Source organism: Canis lupus, chromosome 10 (assembly GCF_003254725.2).
Source record: "Canis lupus dingo isolate Sandy chromosome 10, ASM325472v2, whole genome shotgun sequence".
Lineage (NCBI taxonomy): Eukaryota > Metazoa > Chordata > Mammalia > Carnivora > Canidae > Canis > Canis lupus.
In genome coordinates, this window is record NC_064252.1 from 16,171,500 (window position 1) to 16,187,711 (window position 16,212).

A 16,212-nucleotide genomic window follows, 5' to 3' on the forward strand; every position below is an offset into this window, starting at 1 on the left:
TCTGTATGTTGGCAAATTGAACACCAATAAAAAATAAATTTATTATTAAAAAAAAAAAAGAAAGTGCTAACTGAAGCGGACTCAGAGAAAATAGCCCTGAGATATAGTGCATAATACACGCATGACTTCTGTGTTAGGACGTACGTACCAAAGTGCTATATTCTAACTGGTCCTGCTACAGGGCTCGCTGGCTGCCATTTCTAACCCTGTTCTGCTTCGCCTTTCTCCAACCATCTAATTTGCTTTTCTAGCAGTAGAGGTGATGAAGGGACAAAGTTCTGTCAATGGTCTTCCAGGAAAGACTTTCTTTCGTCCTAATAAGAGATGGGCACGGGAACAGTTCCTGCCTGTGGACGTGACAGGAATATGATGCTAGGAGCCCCTGTCGCCATCAGGCAACCAAGTCAGAAAGGCCAGTAAGATCTTGAGGAAGCCAGCCCAGAGCTGTGTTGTCACTGAGCCACTGAACTAAAACCAACTGTCGCTTCCAGGCAGCTGGTTTTATAGGAAAATGAATCATGACTTGTTTAAGTCACTATCAGTCAGGTTTTTCTTACCAAAATAACAGAATAGTGGAAGACGTGCTAGATGGAGCTCCAGCCTTGGAATAGGTCTAGTGGTAGGACCTCAGATCTGCTGTTTGATGTTTATGGCCTTCAGATGGCACTAAATGATTTCACAAAGATTGACGGTCCTGAAATTCTGTTTAATAGTATGAAGCAAAACTCAAGTGTCCATACATTAGCACCCTACTACTAGTAGTCTCCTTTATAATAAGAAATCTGAAGATTTGGTAATGTATCTTTACGCTCCTTCCTAAATAACTACATGGCACTCCAATAAAACTAACTACAGGTCTAATGAAACTGCAATAATGTAAATAGTAAGTAAGTGTATGGGTCACTGGGATCCTGAAAAGTAAAACCTCTATAAAGTCTAGGTCTCTGAAAAATAAGCAGCATGTAGACAGGAAGAGTCTGTGGTCCAAAGGAGCTGGTGAACACAGGATAGAGTCCTGAAAGACTGGTCTTCTCACTTCAGTTGAATCCATTAATATCAATGTGTCTATTGAATGCTCACTACCTGCCTGAGAAAATTCTAAATGCCAAGAAAATAACAGCAATAATAACAGCTACTATTTATTAAGAACTCCCTGGACACCAGTCGTTATTAAAATAACTTAAATGCACACTGGTTCATTCAATGCTTGCAATAACTCCACGAAGTAAGTACTATTATTTCTTCTTACAAATAAATTTTCATTATGTAATTAGTGCATGACAGCCCAACCTTGCTTATCATAACCGCTAGGTTATATTGCTTCTCAAAGGTGAATAGAATTCAATTTAACAGCGATAGGCTGAAGTCTAAAGTCTACAGTCTCCTTGAAAAGATAAAAGACATAAATAGGACATTTATATTATAAATGGAAAGTTCTGTGTTAAGGTGTTAGGTATCCAGTAAGTAGTAACAACCACTTCTCTCCATCCAAGGTCTTAACCAACATGGGAATAAGAATCAGGCAGATGAGACCAAAATATGAATTTTATTAGTGACAAAGCTGTTGGAAGCCATGGCTTAGGAATGAAGTGACCCTAGGATTACACAGACTAACCCACTCATTCCCATTGGATAGGGACTCTGTGAAACCGTGCATGCAGCAGCTTCTGCAGCCAGCAGGCTCCCAAGGAAAGAGGAGAGGAGGGCTGCGGTGTTCCTGCTTCCGACTCTGTGAAGCAAAATCGTCTTCTACCTCTCCAGGAGAATGAATAAGGGGGGTAAAATCCATAAGTTCAATAAATCTAATTAATACCCCCTTAGGGTTTTTCATTAAACTAGGGTAGCTAAATCTAAAATTTATATTGAAGAGGAAACAGCATGGTATATCAAGATAATATTGAAGATAATAAAGCTACAAGTATTTAATATAAAGCAATAGCAATTAAGACAGGATAGTATTGGTGGTGGGATACAGAACGGGGAGACAAGACTGAAGGAAAAGCCTTGAAACCAGCTATACATTTATAACAATTTGATATATTATGATGTAAGTGCATTACAAGTCAGAGGGACAATGAGTCTGCGGGAGGCAGAGATTTTGTAAAGATACACGGGGCACTAACAATAAATGGAAAGACTGGAGAACAGGTCTGCATCAAAATTAGGAACTCCTATTCAGCAAAAGACATGATCAAGAGAATGAAAAGGTAACCACAGAGTGGGAGAAGACATGGCGAGCAAACATAACTGAAAGAGCACTTGTAACAGGAATATATAAGTAAGTCCCACAAGTCAACATGGGAATGATAACCCAACCCACCTGCTGGGAAATTTCAGATAGGAGGATGTCTATTTCCCATAAGAGGGTACCGGTGTGGATTCATAAGAAGAGCGAAGATGAAAAACCCGGGCCGAACTGAGTGCTGGCAGAGATGCTGTCAACTAGCATGTCTTTGTGCTCCTGGCGGGAGTGCTGACTGCAGCAGCCCCTCTCAAAACCTGCGGTGTGGGATTTTTTGAAGTTGAACACATGCGTACTCAATGGGCCAGACAGTCCGTGTCTACACTGAGCAGGAGGGACATCCTCGAGACCTCAACATCCACGAGACCGGGTGCCACGGGTCACGGGAGCACCCGTCGTCACAGCCCAGGCCCGTGAGCATCTGTAGACACACTGTGTGCTCGCACAATCCGCACGTGGCCGCGCAATGCCCTACGGGAGGGTGGGAAACAAATGCACACTACGTCGCGGATACACTGACAACCGTGTTGAGTAAAAGCAGCCGGTCACAGAGTCCAAATGAGGTGATTTTGGTAAGTTCATCAGGAGGCAGCCGGCGTCCCTGGCACCAGGACAGGGGCTGCCCTGCAACGCACCTGCACAGTCGTGGGGGTGCAGGTGGGGAGATTCTGGGGTCCTAGCAATGCTCTGTTTCTTGATCCAGGAACTCGGTGCATGAGTATCGTTCAGTTTGTGGAAATTCCTATGCTGTGTACACTTAAAATGTGTACACTTTGTGGATGTATATATATTTTATTTCAATAAAAGGTTACTTAAGAAAAAAAGAGATAGAAGCTTAGATGTGTCAGCGAAATGACCCTCCAGAGTCTTTCATAGCCTCCGCCTCAGAACACGCCAACCCTTTGGGATGGCATGACATGGGGGGCACCCGGCACGTGGGAGTCGGGGCCTTGAGGTGAGGGAGGGGCGGGCTCACCCAGCTGCAGTCAACAGCCACACGCGTCTCTACGGGAAGGCAGAGGGGTATGTGGGCACAGAAGAGTGTCAGAGTGATAACACACCCGCTGCTGACTTTGCACGTGGAGGAAGGGGCCAGAGCCAAGGAATAAAGGCCTCCAGAGGCTGAAAGGGGTGAGGAAGTGGAGCCTCCCCAGAAGCCTCCAGAAGGAATGTCGGTGGGATCTCAGGCTTCTGACCTCCAGACCGTAAGAGAATAAATCTGCATTGTTGTCTGTGCTCATTTGTTGCAGCAACCACAGGAAATTAATACCCGGTAACTCTGAATACTTAAAGGTATGGAAACAGAGTCTTCCAGAAAATAAGAATAAGCCAAAAAGGTAAGTTCTAAGAACTTTCAGACCTCTACGCAGTCTAAAAACATGAAAGAACTGATGTGGGAACTGGTGGATTTTCTTAGTCTCCTAAGGCTGAGGCTACCCACCAACAGCCAGCGAAGTTTTGAGAGATTTAAGTGGACTGAGCCTGAAAACTGTGAGAAGCCCAAAGATTTTATACATTGCAAAGTAAAAGGCAAAATAATAAGGACTTGTAAGCAATACTAATTTTGAAGGTATTATATCAACGAGATATCTCAGTTACTCTATTTTCACATATATTATCTCCTAGGTTGTAACTGTTATTCCTAATTTACTAATAAAAAAAAACCTGGAGGGCAAAGTCTACTCCTCTATCTTAAAGTGGTGGAACTGGGATTTGAACTCCGAAAATTCCACTTCTCTTTAAATAGAAAAAAGGAAAAACTAGCCAAAAATATCTCTTCAGTTGGACACAAGATACATTTTTAAAAATTCATTGCTAACATACTATATCTTAATTTGATTAAGTAAAATTTTCTTACTTAGTTTCATGCAGTGTTCTTTTCCTAAATCGAAGAGGTGCTATCCTGGAATCTGGAAAGACACGAGCACCGTCTTCCCTCGCAGTGGTTAGGTTTTGTTCTGGATCACTGATTACAGCCCTATGCAGGAAAATACAAAGTCTGACAACCCAGTATAATAATCAATGCACTACTCTAGCACTCACATATTCACAGGCAGACCATCTACAAATGCAAAGTTATGCTAGGGTCAGAATTATGTATTTGCCAGATACCAAATGAATGAATTTAATAAAAGATACCAGCCATAAAAAGGTGGATATTTCCATCTATCTCTTTCTCCACAGGTGTTATCTAAATAGAAACTGAAATTTTTGAGAGAACTCTGAGCTCCATGTCTTATTATTCTTTAAACAAACAGACACTGAGCTGGTGACTTCTGAGTAAAAAACATGAAGCAAAATAATTAAATGACCATATGGATTTCTGGGGCGAAAGTATCCCAAGCAGAGGAGAAAATAAATGCAAAATATCTAACACAGGAGAGAACCTGGTATGTCTCAGGCTTAATGGCTAAAGCAGAAAAGAAGAGAAGGTGAGAAGTAGGAAAAGCGGTCCAGGGTGGGGGTGGGCAGGTCATGAGGGCTGGGGTGAACTATATCACTGGCCACAGTTTTTTAAGACTCCTGATTCACATCCTCACCCTGGCCTCATTGTAGGTGTTCTGTACTAATGTCTCACCCTTCAGCCTTGAGCTCAGCCATTTGACTTACTTTGGCCAATTATATACAGCTGGATGGCTCTGCTGATGTCGATTAAACTAACTCGCATAAGGATGGCTCGACTGGGGATCTGCTCATCCAGCATAATCTTGGCTAGGTGGCCCAGCTGCATTTTCAGAGTCATGCTCTTCTTGAGATCAGTGGGTTGGCCAAGCTGTGTTCTTCTCACAAATATGGCAAAAGCTCAAAAAGGCAAGTGGAAACACACATGGCTTCTTAAGGCCTAAGCTAAGAACCGAGACCACTGCTTTTGGCCAAAGTGGGTAACAAGGCAAGAGCCACTTGGCCGAGCCTAGCCTGCACAGCTGGTCTGAAGATGCACAAGCCCTAATTAATTACTGTCGCTTTACGCTACTAGGATTTGTGGTGAGATGTAACCCACACGTATATTGTACCCTGAGATGGGAAATCACTGGAGGGTCTGGTCTGGCTGACTGGCTCATAAACTTATTTTGGTTGCTGGGTTAATAGCAGACTAACGGGGGGCAAACGCAAACACAAGTCCCGGTAGAAAGTGACTGAAATAATCCAGGAGAAGGAAGATTATACTGTCAACAGGGGTGACGGCAGCAGAAGGGGTAAATTTATTTTAAGGTAGAACTCAGAGGCTTTGCTGATAAACTAATATAGGATCTGAGAAAAAGAGAGGCATCAAAAGCAGCACCAAGATTGTAGATCTAAATAACCTAAAGAATGAAGAAAAATTACAGAGGATTTGGTCATGGGGAAGGAGGAAAGAATGCCCAGGAACCCGGAGCAGCAAAGGCTATACTGGAACCTTCAATTAGGGAAGCATCAGCGTATAAGTAGCTTTTAAAGGCATGACACCGGATGAGATCACTCGGGAAGTCAGTGTAGAAAAGCCTACGAATGGAGCCCAGGGAGCTCCCGGGTATAAGGACGGGGTTGACAGAAAGGAAGCAGGGAAGAGACTGAGGGGCAGGAGGGAGGAGGAAACCCAGCTACGTGTTGTGTGTAAGGAACCAAACGGAAGAGAGAAAAGTATTTTGGAGAGGAGAGTTTTCAACGGAGACAGAGGTCGCTGACAAGAAGTGAGAAGTCACCATTAGGCAAGCAACGCAAATGTCACCAGTCATCTTACGAGGACATGATACGGTGGACGGTGTGCGTGCAAACATCATCAAAGTGAGTTCAAGACGTAGCAGAAGGAAGAACCAGGAGTATAATTAATTAATTATTAATAATTAATTATTTCAAGACAGTTACTGGAAAACATACATGTAGAACACCCTTCTCTCTGCCACCTAAACAAACCATCATTCTTTTCGTTTCTTTTCGTTTTTCTTTTCTTTTCTTTCCTTTCCTTTTGTTTTCTTTTCTTTTCTTTCTTTTTTTTCCCATCATTCTTTTCAAAGGTAACCATACGCCTTGCGTCTTCCTAGAAGACTGCCTGGACTACTCCAGGCTTTTCTGAAATCTTATGATATTTCCATATCGTCATGAATGTTTAGCACAGCAGATACTTAAGCTTTACACACTTTTCTAAGAGTCATGAAACTTTAGATTGAGTTTTAAATTAACAGGCCCACAGTTCCCAAACTGTGCACCAAGGCACCCCAAGGTGCCACAGGGAATCCACAGGGAGGATGTGGGATATTTTTAGGGTTTTTTTTTTTTAATATTTTTAATTTGTGAGGGAAATGCAATGATACTCGAAATTTGTTGGCAACTACATGAACTACTAGCTCAAGGGAGTTCACGGTTTCAACAGGGTATTATGCTACACTCTTTACTCTTTCACTCTTTCACTTTTTCACCAACCTTTACAGAGCTGGGTTTTCTACAGTCACCATGATAACTAGCAAGTGCCATGTGGAATTGGAACTGAAAGTGACGGCATCCCAAAAAGGTCTAAGGTTTGCGAGATTGTGCTAAGCAACTCTGGCTATTTAAGAATGAAATACAAATATCTTTTGTTTAATTTATGTGCATTATTTTTTTTTGAAACAGCCATTAAGTTGTCATGAAATAGATACTTCTTTATTTGTATATAATTGCTATTTAGACAAAAGTACTTGACAAATAGAACTGTTGAGGATTTCTACTGGCCTAGAAATGCTGTAGGAAACATCACTACAACACTGTGAGGGCAGTGAACAGAGAACATTTGGGAGCTTCCGAGTTGGCCACTTGTTGATTGACTTAAAAAAAAATTGATGAAAACTTTCTGAATGGATTTCTGCTTCTCATTATTACTAACTCTCACCTAGATAAGTGGTCTGTCATCACTTGCTCTGCAACAGTCTGTTTCTTCCTCTCTGCAGCCACAATTTCCTGAGAAGAATCGAAAATTTTTAAAATTTCATTATCCATAAAACAGAATGACCCTAGAGTTAACACAAGAACCCTAACTAGATTTAACTAGATGTTATTTTTTTTAGATTTAACTAGATGTTAAATTTCCAACTTTCTGCTTAAATATGGATTACTATATCCATCATTAATAAAAACAAATTCCAATTACTTAATCTGAACAAAAGTAATACACTTACATTTCGATAGAAATCATCAGAGAGTTCCACACCTGCCCCTGAATTTCACGGAGCCAGAATGAAGGAGGAGGAGGCTACGATGCCCCTCTCCTTGACAGACACCCCGTAAAAGGCACTTTAACCTGCTCCAAGAAGAATACCAACGTTGACACATTCAGAGTTTGTTCTAAAACTATTCATAGTAGATGAAGCTAAAACGGAACTGGAGTCATTCAATTCTTTATCAAAAATCTAAGAATAAAAATCTTCCAAATGCCTCCTGTCATTAAAAGAATAACATTTTCTCTGCATATAATCCATTAACACTTGATCAACTTATCTCAATTACTGGTTTGATTAAACTACCTTCCCACTAGTTTTTCCTTTTCTAACTCATTTGAGAACAGTTTTACTACATTTTAGGTTATATCAAATTGAAAGATTAGCAATCATTCAGTTCTAATTAGATTATAATGTAACTATATTTACTAAAATGTTTCTTTTGAAGAGTAAATAAAAGATGTTCAAAAATTTAGGAGTCACAATAAAGCCTGTTGTACTTCTACACTGTAAATTACTGTCGTCTCCATAGATCAACCCAGGAAATGAAATCAACTACAATAATATAGCTTACGATTGAGGCTCAGTGGCATTAGGGAGAGTGTTCTATTCAAAGTGAGCACAAAATTCAAATAAGAATGACTAAAGTTATGTCATAGAAACTCCTGAGAAACTTGACAATTTGGGTGCAATTACTTAAATGTTAGCCTATAATTGAATTTGGTCTTTTTTTTAGTTTCATAGAAATTAAGGTACAGTTTACAGCCAAATATGCCCCATATAAAGTTCACGTCATTTAACATTTGACTGCATCTGGTGTCCCCTCGGTTCATGACACTTTATAATGACTTTTATTTAGGAATAGATTTAAAATGGCAATTAAAAAGTTAGAAAGTGTATGGTAACTACAGGCACAGAAAAGTGTGTTTTATGTCTCAGGGTGATGAAGGTGAACACTGACTAAAATATGAAATTATTTACAGAAAAGGTCAACCAGAACATAGGTGTAAAACCCAGCAGCAAGCGAAAGAGGGGAGATTAACGAATAGGGAGCCCGTGCAGAAAGCCCACCTTGGGAGTTGACATTTATGGTGGCTTTTTGCAGGAAAGGTTGGAACCACCCCCAGGCACACTGATTTTGAGGTCTGTGTAAACATAAAGCAGATTAGAAGCAGAAGTCACTCTGATGCAAAGGATCTAATAATGTTAAAAAGTGAGAAGCAAACTAGAAGAGATGGATATGAAAACCACAGGTTCACCACTTCTGGTGTTCGATTAAGTAGCTACAAATTAAAAAGTTTCTACCTAGATTTTGAAAATAAACCAGTACCAATTTCAAATGCATTCACACAAACATATCCTTGGGGGGAAAAACCGATAAATGCGTGCCACCACAATAAAGTAAAATACTCGATGCTGAACTTGCTGAATGAAAGCAGCTGTAAGTAAAAAAAAAAAAAAAAAAAAAAAAAAAACCGCTAACACCCGGATGGCTTTGGGTGACACCAAGAACAACACCCGGCGGGCCTTACGCGTCAGTAGCACCCATTTCAAGTACAACTTCAGGAACATATCAAAGTAAGCCTGGTCTGGGATACTGTCGTGCCTTGTCAAGTAGCTTTTTAAATTTTAGGATAATCCTGGCAATATTCCTTATTCTATCAAACATAAATATCTAAATAGTAGGCATAGAAGATGATGTTCATATTGTTTTATTTGGTATAAAAACTACAACAAACTAGCAGCTTGAAACACCCACAGAACATCCGGCCGTGGTCCAGACACGGATTGCATATTGCTGCCAACTGAGAACATATTAATTCTGGGTGACTGTAATCCAAATAAAATATATATCGACTCTCCTCTCAGTGATAACGATTATATAACTGCCTAAAACCATATCTAAACCAGAGCTCTCCCAACTTTTGAACCACCACACACTGATATTTCACGAATCCATTACAAGGACGTCTAGGGGATTAGTCACCTGGGGGTGTCTGGGGTGGCCAGTGGACTCCGACCTAAAACAGCTTGGTCTGATCACCCCAGGACACTATAAAAATGTAATTATCTATTTGCACCAGACCTGGCCTAAGCCATACTCATCCAACAATCTAATTGATTTTGTTTTTTTGTTTTTTTGTTTTTATTTATGATAGTCACACACGGAGAGAGAGAGAGAGAGAGGCAGAGACATAACTGATTTTGTAAAAGACACCATTTAAAGTTAATATTGAGAGTCTACAGTTTTGCTTCCCTTTTCCTAAAAATAAAATTATTCTTGCCCTTTTCCTTAACTTGCTGGAATTTCTCTAGTCTTATTAGCTTATCACTTCTAAAAAACAACTAGGTCAAGGGCATCTGGGTGGCTCAGTCAGTTAAGTATCTACCTTCGGTCATGATCGAGTCCTGGGATAGAGTCCTGTGTCAGGCCTCCTGCTCAGCAAGGAGTCTGCTTCTCCCTCTGCCCTTTCCCCCTGCTCATGATCTCTCTCTCAAATAAATAAAATCTTTAAAAAAAAAAATTAGGTTACTTTGGGGGTAGGGGGTGATGTCAAATAAACCCACTGACAAAAATAGCAGCCGATTAACATTTTTAATAGTATAAACTAAATTTTTACAAACTCTCAAAGATTCAAGACCGTTTCTCCAAGGTAAATACACCAAACCTCAACCATTTGTAAAAACGAGAACTCAATTTACACATTTGTGAACATCCACCGCAGTCCTAATTCAATTGTTGCAATTATTTACTCAATTTTAAGGCTGCAAAATCTTGGGAGGGCAAATTACCCGAATGGCTTAACAAGTAACTTACAGCATCAGATCTTCTCGTGCTCCTTTGTGCATTATAAGGGATTTCTGCATAACCCTGCTGCAAGAGGGCTTTCCTATCCAGAGTTGTGAGAGTATCTATGATGGCTTCTTCACCTTGCACACACTGTAAGCGAAAGCAATAAATGAGCTCACGACAGTTTACACTTAGTTCACATACTTAGCATACTCGTTTTTAACAAAATAGTGTGTTAAATACCCTCTGAACACGTCGATAGTCACTGTGTAGCGACGACAGTATGGACTGACGATCAGAATGCCTATTTGAACACAGGTCTCCATCTTTTAGCTAGAGGACCTCTTGTGCCTCAGTTTACTCATAGTAATGGAATTAAAATGGGAATTAACAGTAACTACTTCACACACGCGAAGATGAAATGTCCAGCACTTATAAGAGTATCTGACATAAGGTAAGCATCAGATAAAAGGTAGCAAGTACCATGACCATTACCTTCCAATTGAGTCTTTGTAGTTAACAAAAAGGGGGATTTCCTTTGTAAAATGAAATTCAGAAGTACTAAGAGGTGGGATGTACCCCTTGACGTAAGGATCCTCTGGGATCCTAAGGAAAAACGCTGAATTTTTCTCTGACTATAAGATGTACTTATATTCCCCTAACAACAACAACAACAACGTCCCGGTAGGATAGCAGCTGCCAAAACGTCATAGATTTCAAGCTTTTCCTCCAGGGTTTGTTCTTACCTTTCTTGAAAGGTCACACTCCATATTCATACCCTACTCTCTGCGACTCTTGACTGCTACAGGAAATCCTATTATACATTTGTGTCTGAATTGTTGCCTGCCTCTCCTGCTGCAAGCTCCATGAGGGCCGGAACCTTGTCTGCCATTTTTCTTGCAGTGTCCCTGACGCCAGAACAGGACCACACATAGTGAGCATTTCATAAATCCTTATTCAACAAATGAATAACACGTCTTGCAAAAGTATTAACTACTGGGAAATCAATTTACGAGGATACGTCATAAGTTTATTCATTTACGTACTAATATATTTGTTTTTCTTGCATAGGGACTCATTTTAGGAGACATCAAAAAGATGTTTAACATTATATAAGGTAAATTAGGCAGATTAAATTAATAGATATGTTTAAGTAGAAGCAAAGTTCTGCACTACGTTCAGGTTGGAAGAAATTTTCAAAGGAATTTTATTTTGTTTCAGTTTGTGTTTATCCTATACAGTGACATTTTCACTTGATATGTCAAATTTAACCTCCCCAAACCAGACTTCCTGATGGTCCTCCCCACCCTTCCAATTGCTGCGGTCCAACACCTTGGGTCATCCTTCATCATCCCTTTCTCCTAAGCCTACAATCAATCCATCAGCAGATATTCTCAAATACTCAGAATCTATCTAGAATCTGGCTTCTAATCATGACCACTTCTTATCCAAGTGGGCAGCCTGGGTCCATGCCTCCGTCCTCATCTCTTGTTGGGATTATTGTGACAGCCTCCTCAGACATTTTCGCTTCCAGCTTCGCTCTATTCTCAGTAAAACCTGCCCTCAAAGCAGAAAAATGGCTTTCAGCCTTAGAGTGAAAGGCCAAACCCTGGGTAGTGCACAGGGCTCACAGATCTGCCTCCCAGCCCTCCCTTGCCCTTCGCCCTCCAACCACACCATCTTCCCTGATATTTCTTAAACACTCCACGCGGCCTGCTACTTCATGACACGTGAGAGTATATCCTGGGTGGCTTGCGTGTCACCCTTGTCAGATGCCTGCTGAAATGCTACCTTATGGGAAAGATCTTTCCTGGTGGTCCTGCACGAATAGTGACCCCAACCTTGAGCCCTGGTCTTCCCAGTGCCCTTCCATCCACAGCATTAATCACCAACTGTCAGACTAGATGGGGTGACTGAGTCATTCATTCATTCATTCATTCATTCATTTTTTTTTTCTTGCTAAATCCTTCCATTATGATATGCACTCTGTAAGGGCAAAAATATTTGTCTGTTTTATTCACTGACTTAGTGTTTTCTGCAAAATTGAAGTTTAATGATTTTCAGGCTTCATTTAAATATGTTTCACCATTTAAAATATAAGTTTACATTTTAGGTAACGATTTGACACCAAGAGATTCATCAACATTTTATACTAAATGGAAGGAAAACTCAACAAAGGAAGTTTGCCATTAAACAAGCAGAGAGGAACTTTTACTGTTTGATTTTCTGTTGACTGATATATCAGCTTGACTAGTTCATGGTTATGACCATAAGTTATTGTCCTAGATCTTAAATATGTTTAACTTCAGCTTTTTACTCAATAAAAAAGAATCAATTTACATGTTATGTTGTTCCCTGCTTTATTGAGGGGATTACATTTCTGATATCAGGAAGCAATTCTATTTCCAGAGATTACTTCCAGTGTTAATTACTGTAATTGTAATAGGATTTACTAATAGCCCATTTAGATAGCAGTGTTGATTTTCATAACAGTATACACCTAAAAAAACATCAAATAAGTTGCTTAAATCCATTAAGTACAAAATTATGTATAGAAACCAAGACTTTTTGTAAGACTACCTACCAAAAACATATGAAATAATAATTATATGCATTTATATGTAGATTTTAAAAATCAAAGCAAAACAGAATTTTTCCCAAAAGAAAACTCTGTTCATATCTTACAAGTATTTACCAACCATATGGGAAGCTTCACAAGCAGTATTTGTTCCTCCCTTAACTGAAAATAAACAAGTGCCTTCATTTGAATGAACATATGTTCAAGGAAATCAGTTTTACTTTAAAAGAAATTTTAGGGGCACCTTGGTGACTCAGTTAGTTAAGCCTCCAGCTCTTGATTTTTGCCCGGGTCATGATCTCGGGGTCTTGAGACCAAGCCTCCCAATGGGTCCCTGCAGGGAGCCTCCTCCTCCCTCTGCCTGGGTCTCTGCCTCTCTCTGTGTCTCTCATGAATAAATAAATAAAATATTTTAAGGGAGAAAAAAAAAACAGCTTTATAATACAGTCTTGTTTCCAATCCCAAGGCAAATGAAAATCTTTTAACACAGAAAAGATGACTAGGTCATATGACTAGAGTTTTCACATTTGAAAATGACAGTAATAAACTTTTAGAGCTATTAAGAATAAACTAGTTAATGCAAATACTTAAAATAGTCCCTAGCACACAGAACTAAGTGCTAGCTATACATGTACTATGACTAACAGTAAGAAATACCAGACAAAAGGATTTCTATAATACATGTAGTTTTTTTTTATTTTTATCAGAAAAATAATTTCATCAGAACCTCATAAAGTCTCATATGTTACCTTGTCATCTATCTTGTTTTTTGGAGACTGTTGCATAATATTTGATTTAGTCTTTTCTGCATTTCTCTGGCTATACTGTTTATACCCCTCTTTCATTTCGGTTTCATATTGCTGATATTTTAGTTTATATTTGCTTGTTGGTGCTGGCAAGTTTTCAGGTGTTATGTCTTGCTCCTGGATATAAAAATTAAAAAATTAAAAGTATGTCATCTACCAGAAAAAAATGATTATTAATTTTCCAAATTAATGTTAACAGGTTTACCATTGATCTTAACATTTATGCCTAAGAAACGGATCGTTATGATCTGTGTGCCAACCAGAGGTGACATCTGGAACGTTTAGCTGGCGTGACATTGCTGAGCCACCAAGCAGATGGAGCTGCTGGGATCTGAAACACCTGAAACACCAGGAAGCCTGTACCTGGTCTCCCTGCAGAAGAACAGTGCTGGTGCCAAAAAAATTTGAGAAGACAAAAATTAACTTTTCTTTCTTCTCAAGTGCTTTAGATCGGCCTTTTATTCCTGCCCCAGCAAAACTCTACTGACAAGCACTTCTTCCAGAGTCATTACAGCAATCGGAGGTCACTAAGGCGGCTGGCTGCCTCTGCTGTGACCCAGGCCTCTGTCAAACGGGGCTGAGAGGCAACAGCCAGTGAACAGAGAAATCTGGAAGGAGTGCTAAGCAAACACAATGGCGTATATACATTGGCCCAAGAGGGACAGCCAGCCTAAAAGGAGGATAAAGCCTGCATGGCCCTAGGAAAGTGTTGGTAACATCCACGTCTAACCTAGAGAAGGAGAAAACAGAAGTTTCAGGGTGAAAACTGGAGCTGAAACACAACAGGGCACCGGTGTGCAGCCATCCAGAGACGGAGGAGAATACGAACAGCACCAGTCAAGGGCACCGGGCTCAGTCTGCTAAGTCCCTCGAGTTGTTTTTGTTTTTGTTTTTGTTTTTAAGATGTTATTTACTTATTCATGAGACACAGAGAGAGGCAGAGACCGGGACCCAGGCAGAGGGAGGAGCAGGCTCCCTGCAGGGACCCGACTGGGACTCAATCCCAGGACTGGCCCAAGGCAGATGCTCAACCGCTGAGCCCCCGGAGGCCCCCACACTGTCTCTTAAAAAATAGAACCAGTGACAGAAGAAAGAGTAACAAAGACAGAAAAACAAGCCCTCCTCAGAGTGCTAGTCAGAACTTTTGTTTCTAACACAAAATAAGACACTAAATACTGTTTGAAGTATAAATATGTCCCAAGGTAATAGCTTAAAATAAGTATAGTAATAAGTATGAGCATCTGAGTAGCCCAAAGTAGAAGTTAATTTCTAAGAGATAAACCACATTGTGAAACTAGCAGAATCTGACCCAACACTCTACCATATTTTTTAAATTCCTGCATTCCCTCTTAGGGTACACCAGTACTTTTCCAATTTTATAAGACATGTTTAAAATACTATTCCTATGTGAAAAACGGAAAACAAAGTAAAACTATTTCACCGACATGATCATTTGGGATGTTGATATAGAAACTACTAACCTGGACAAAACATAAGATGGAATACAATGAAATTTCTGGACTAAATACAGCATAATCTAATTCTGAAAGTTGATAATAAGAAATAAATACTAACCGGTTCATTTTCATTAAGCTGAGTACGTGATACTTGACATGGTGTGATGCAACTAACAGCAGAAGATGAATTTGGTGGGTTAAAATGAATATGCGCGGTACTAAGCGGGATGTGTGAAAAATCATCCTAAAATAAAAATAAATACTATGTATTATACAGTATATATGATATTGTGTTCAAATGTTTATCATAGCAAATACCAAGTAAAAATTACCTCCTCATCAGAGTCAATGAGGCTTTGCAAATCAAGTGGTGGAACCCTGAAAGAAATAATTTATGCATCCCGTAAGTTTTTTAAATGAGGCTTTAACAGTTGCAAATTATATATGCTACATCTTATTTTAAAAAAAAGGTACGCTAAAGCCAATGGTGCCTGTACCTACCAGTAGTGAAAGGCTTTTGTTAAATGTTCAGTAGTTTTTGAGCTGGTTTTTTGTTTTGTTTTGTTTTAAAGATTTTATTTATTTATTCATGAGAGACAAAGAGAGAGGCCAAGACACAGGCAGAGGGAGAAGCAGGCTCCATGCAGGGAGCCCAACGTGGGACTAGATCCTGGGACCCCGGGGGTCACACCCTGGGCTGAAGGCAGATGCTCAATCACTGAGCCACCTGGGGATCCCCTCGATTCTTTATCTAGATGAGCATACAGGTATCTGTTATGTAGAGCCACATGAAATTGCTGATACCTGCCCATTTTTCATCTATAAAAATGTCAACTTCATATGGTTTAGACTAAAAATTATTAGGCTTTTAAATTCTATTTTCTAATAAGCTGTATCTAAAATACTTGAAAGAATATAAAAATCCTATATTTCCAAATTTTGGAAAGATGTAAGATAAAACATAAGTTAATATAGTCTAATCCAAAAATAATATAATTTAAATAAGATTGATAAAATTGTCATATTCCTCATGATAAGATTAAAGCCACAGATACTTCCTATTAAATTAATTTTGACTATCTCAGTTATACAATTCAAAATTGTATAATTTCTTTAATAAATTCATTTATCCGAATTTTCTAAATAAAATAATAGTTAAACTTTTTC

The 16,212-nt window shown here is 39.5% G+C and overlaps 1 protein-coding gene across 24 annotated transcripts in view; it reads right to left on the reverse strand.

Annotated features, from left to right (window-relative positions):
• Positions 1-16,212, reverse strand: part of CAPS2 (calcyphosine 2) — an 84,831-nt gene that overhangs the window by 21,412 nt on the left and 47,207 nt on the right. For 19 of the 24 annotated variants that reach the window (XM_025476546.3, XM_049115178.1, XM_035695931.2 and 16 more), the window contains 6 exons: positions 15,378-15,423; positions 15,164-15,289; positions 13,532-13,705; positions 10,232-10,354; positions 7,089-7,156; positions 4,101-4,220 (listed from right to left, as the gene is read on the reverse strand). In XM_025476546.3, coding sequence (XP_025332331.1) covers positions 4,101-4,220; positions 7,089-7,156; positions 10,232-10,354; positions 13,532-13,705; positions 15,164-15,289; positions 15,378-15,423 — 657 coding nt within the window. Of the gene's footprint in view, positions 1-4,100; positions 4,221-7,088; positions 7,157-7,374; positions 7,497-8,484; positions 8,544-10,231; positions 10,355-10,950; positions 11,113-13,531; positions 13,706-15,163; positions 15,290-15,377; positions 15,424-16,212 lie in introns of those variants that run through there. The other 5 variants (XM_025476563.3, XM_025476560.3, XM_025476562.3 and 2 more) reach the window with 4 other exon arrangements.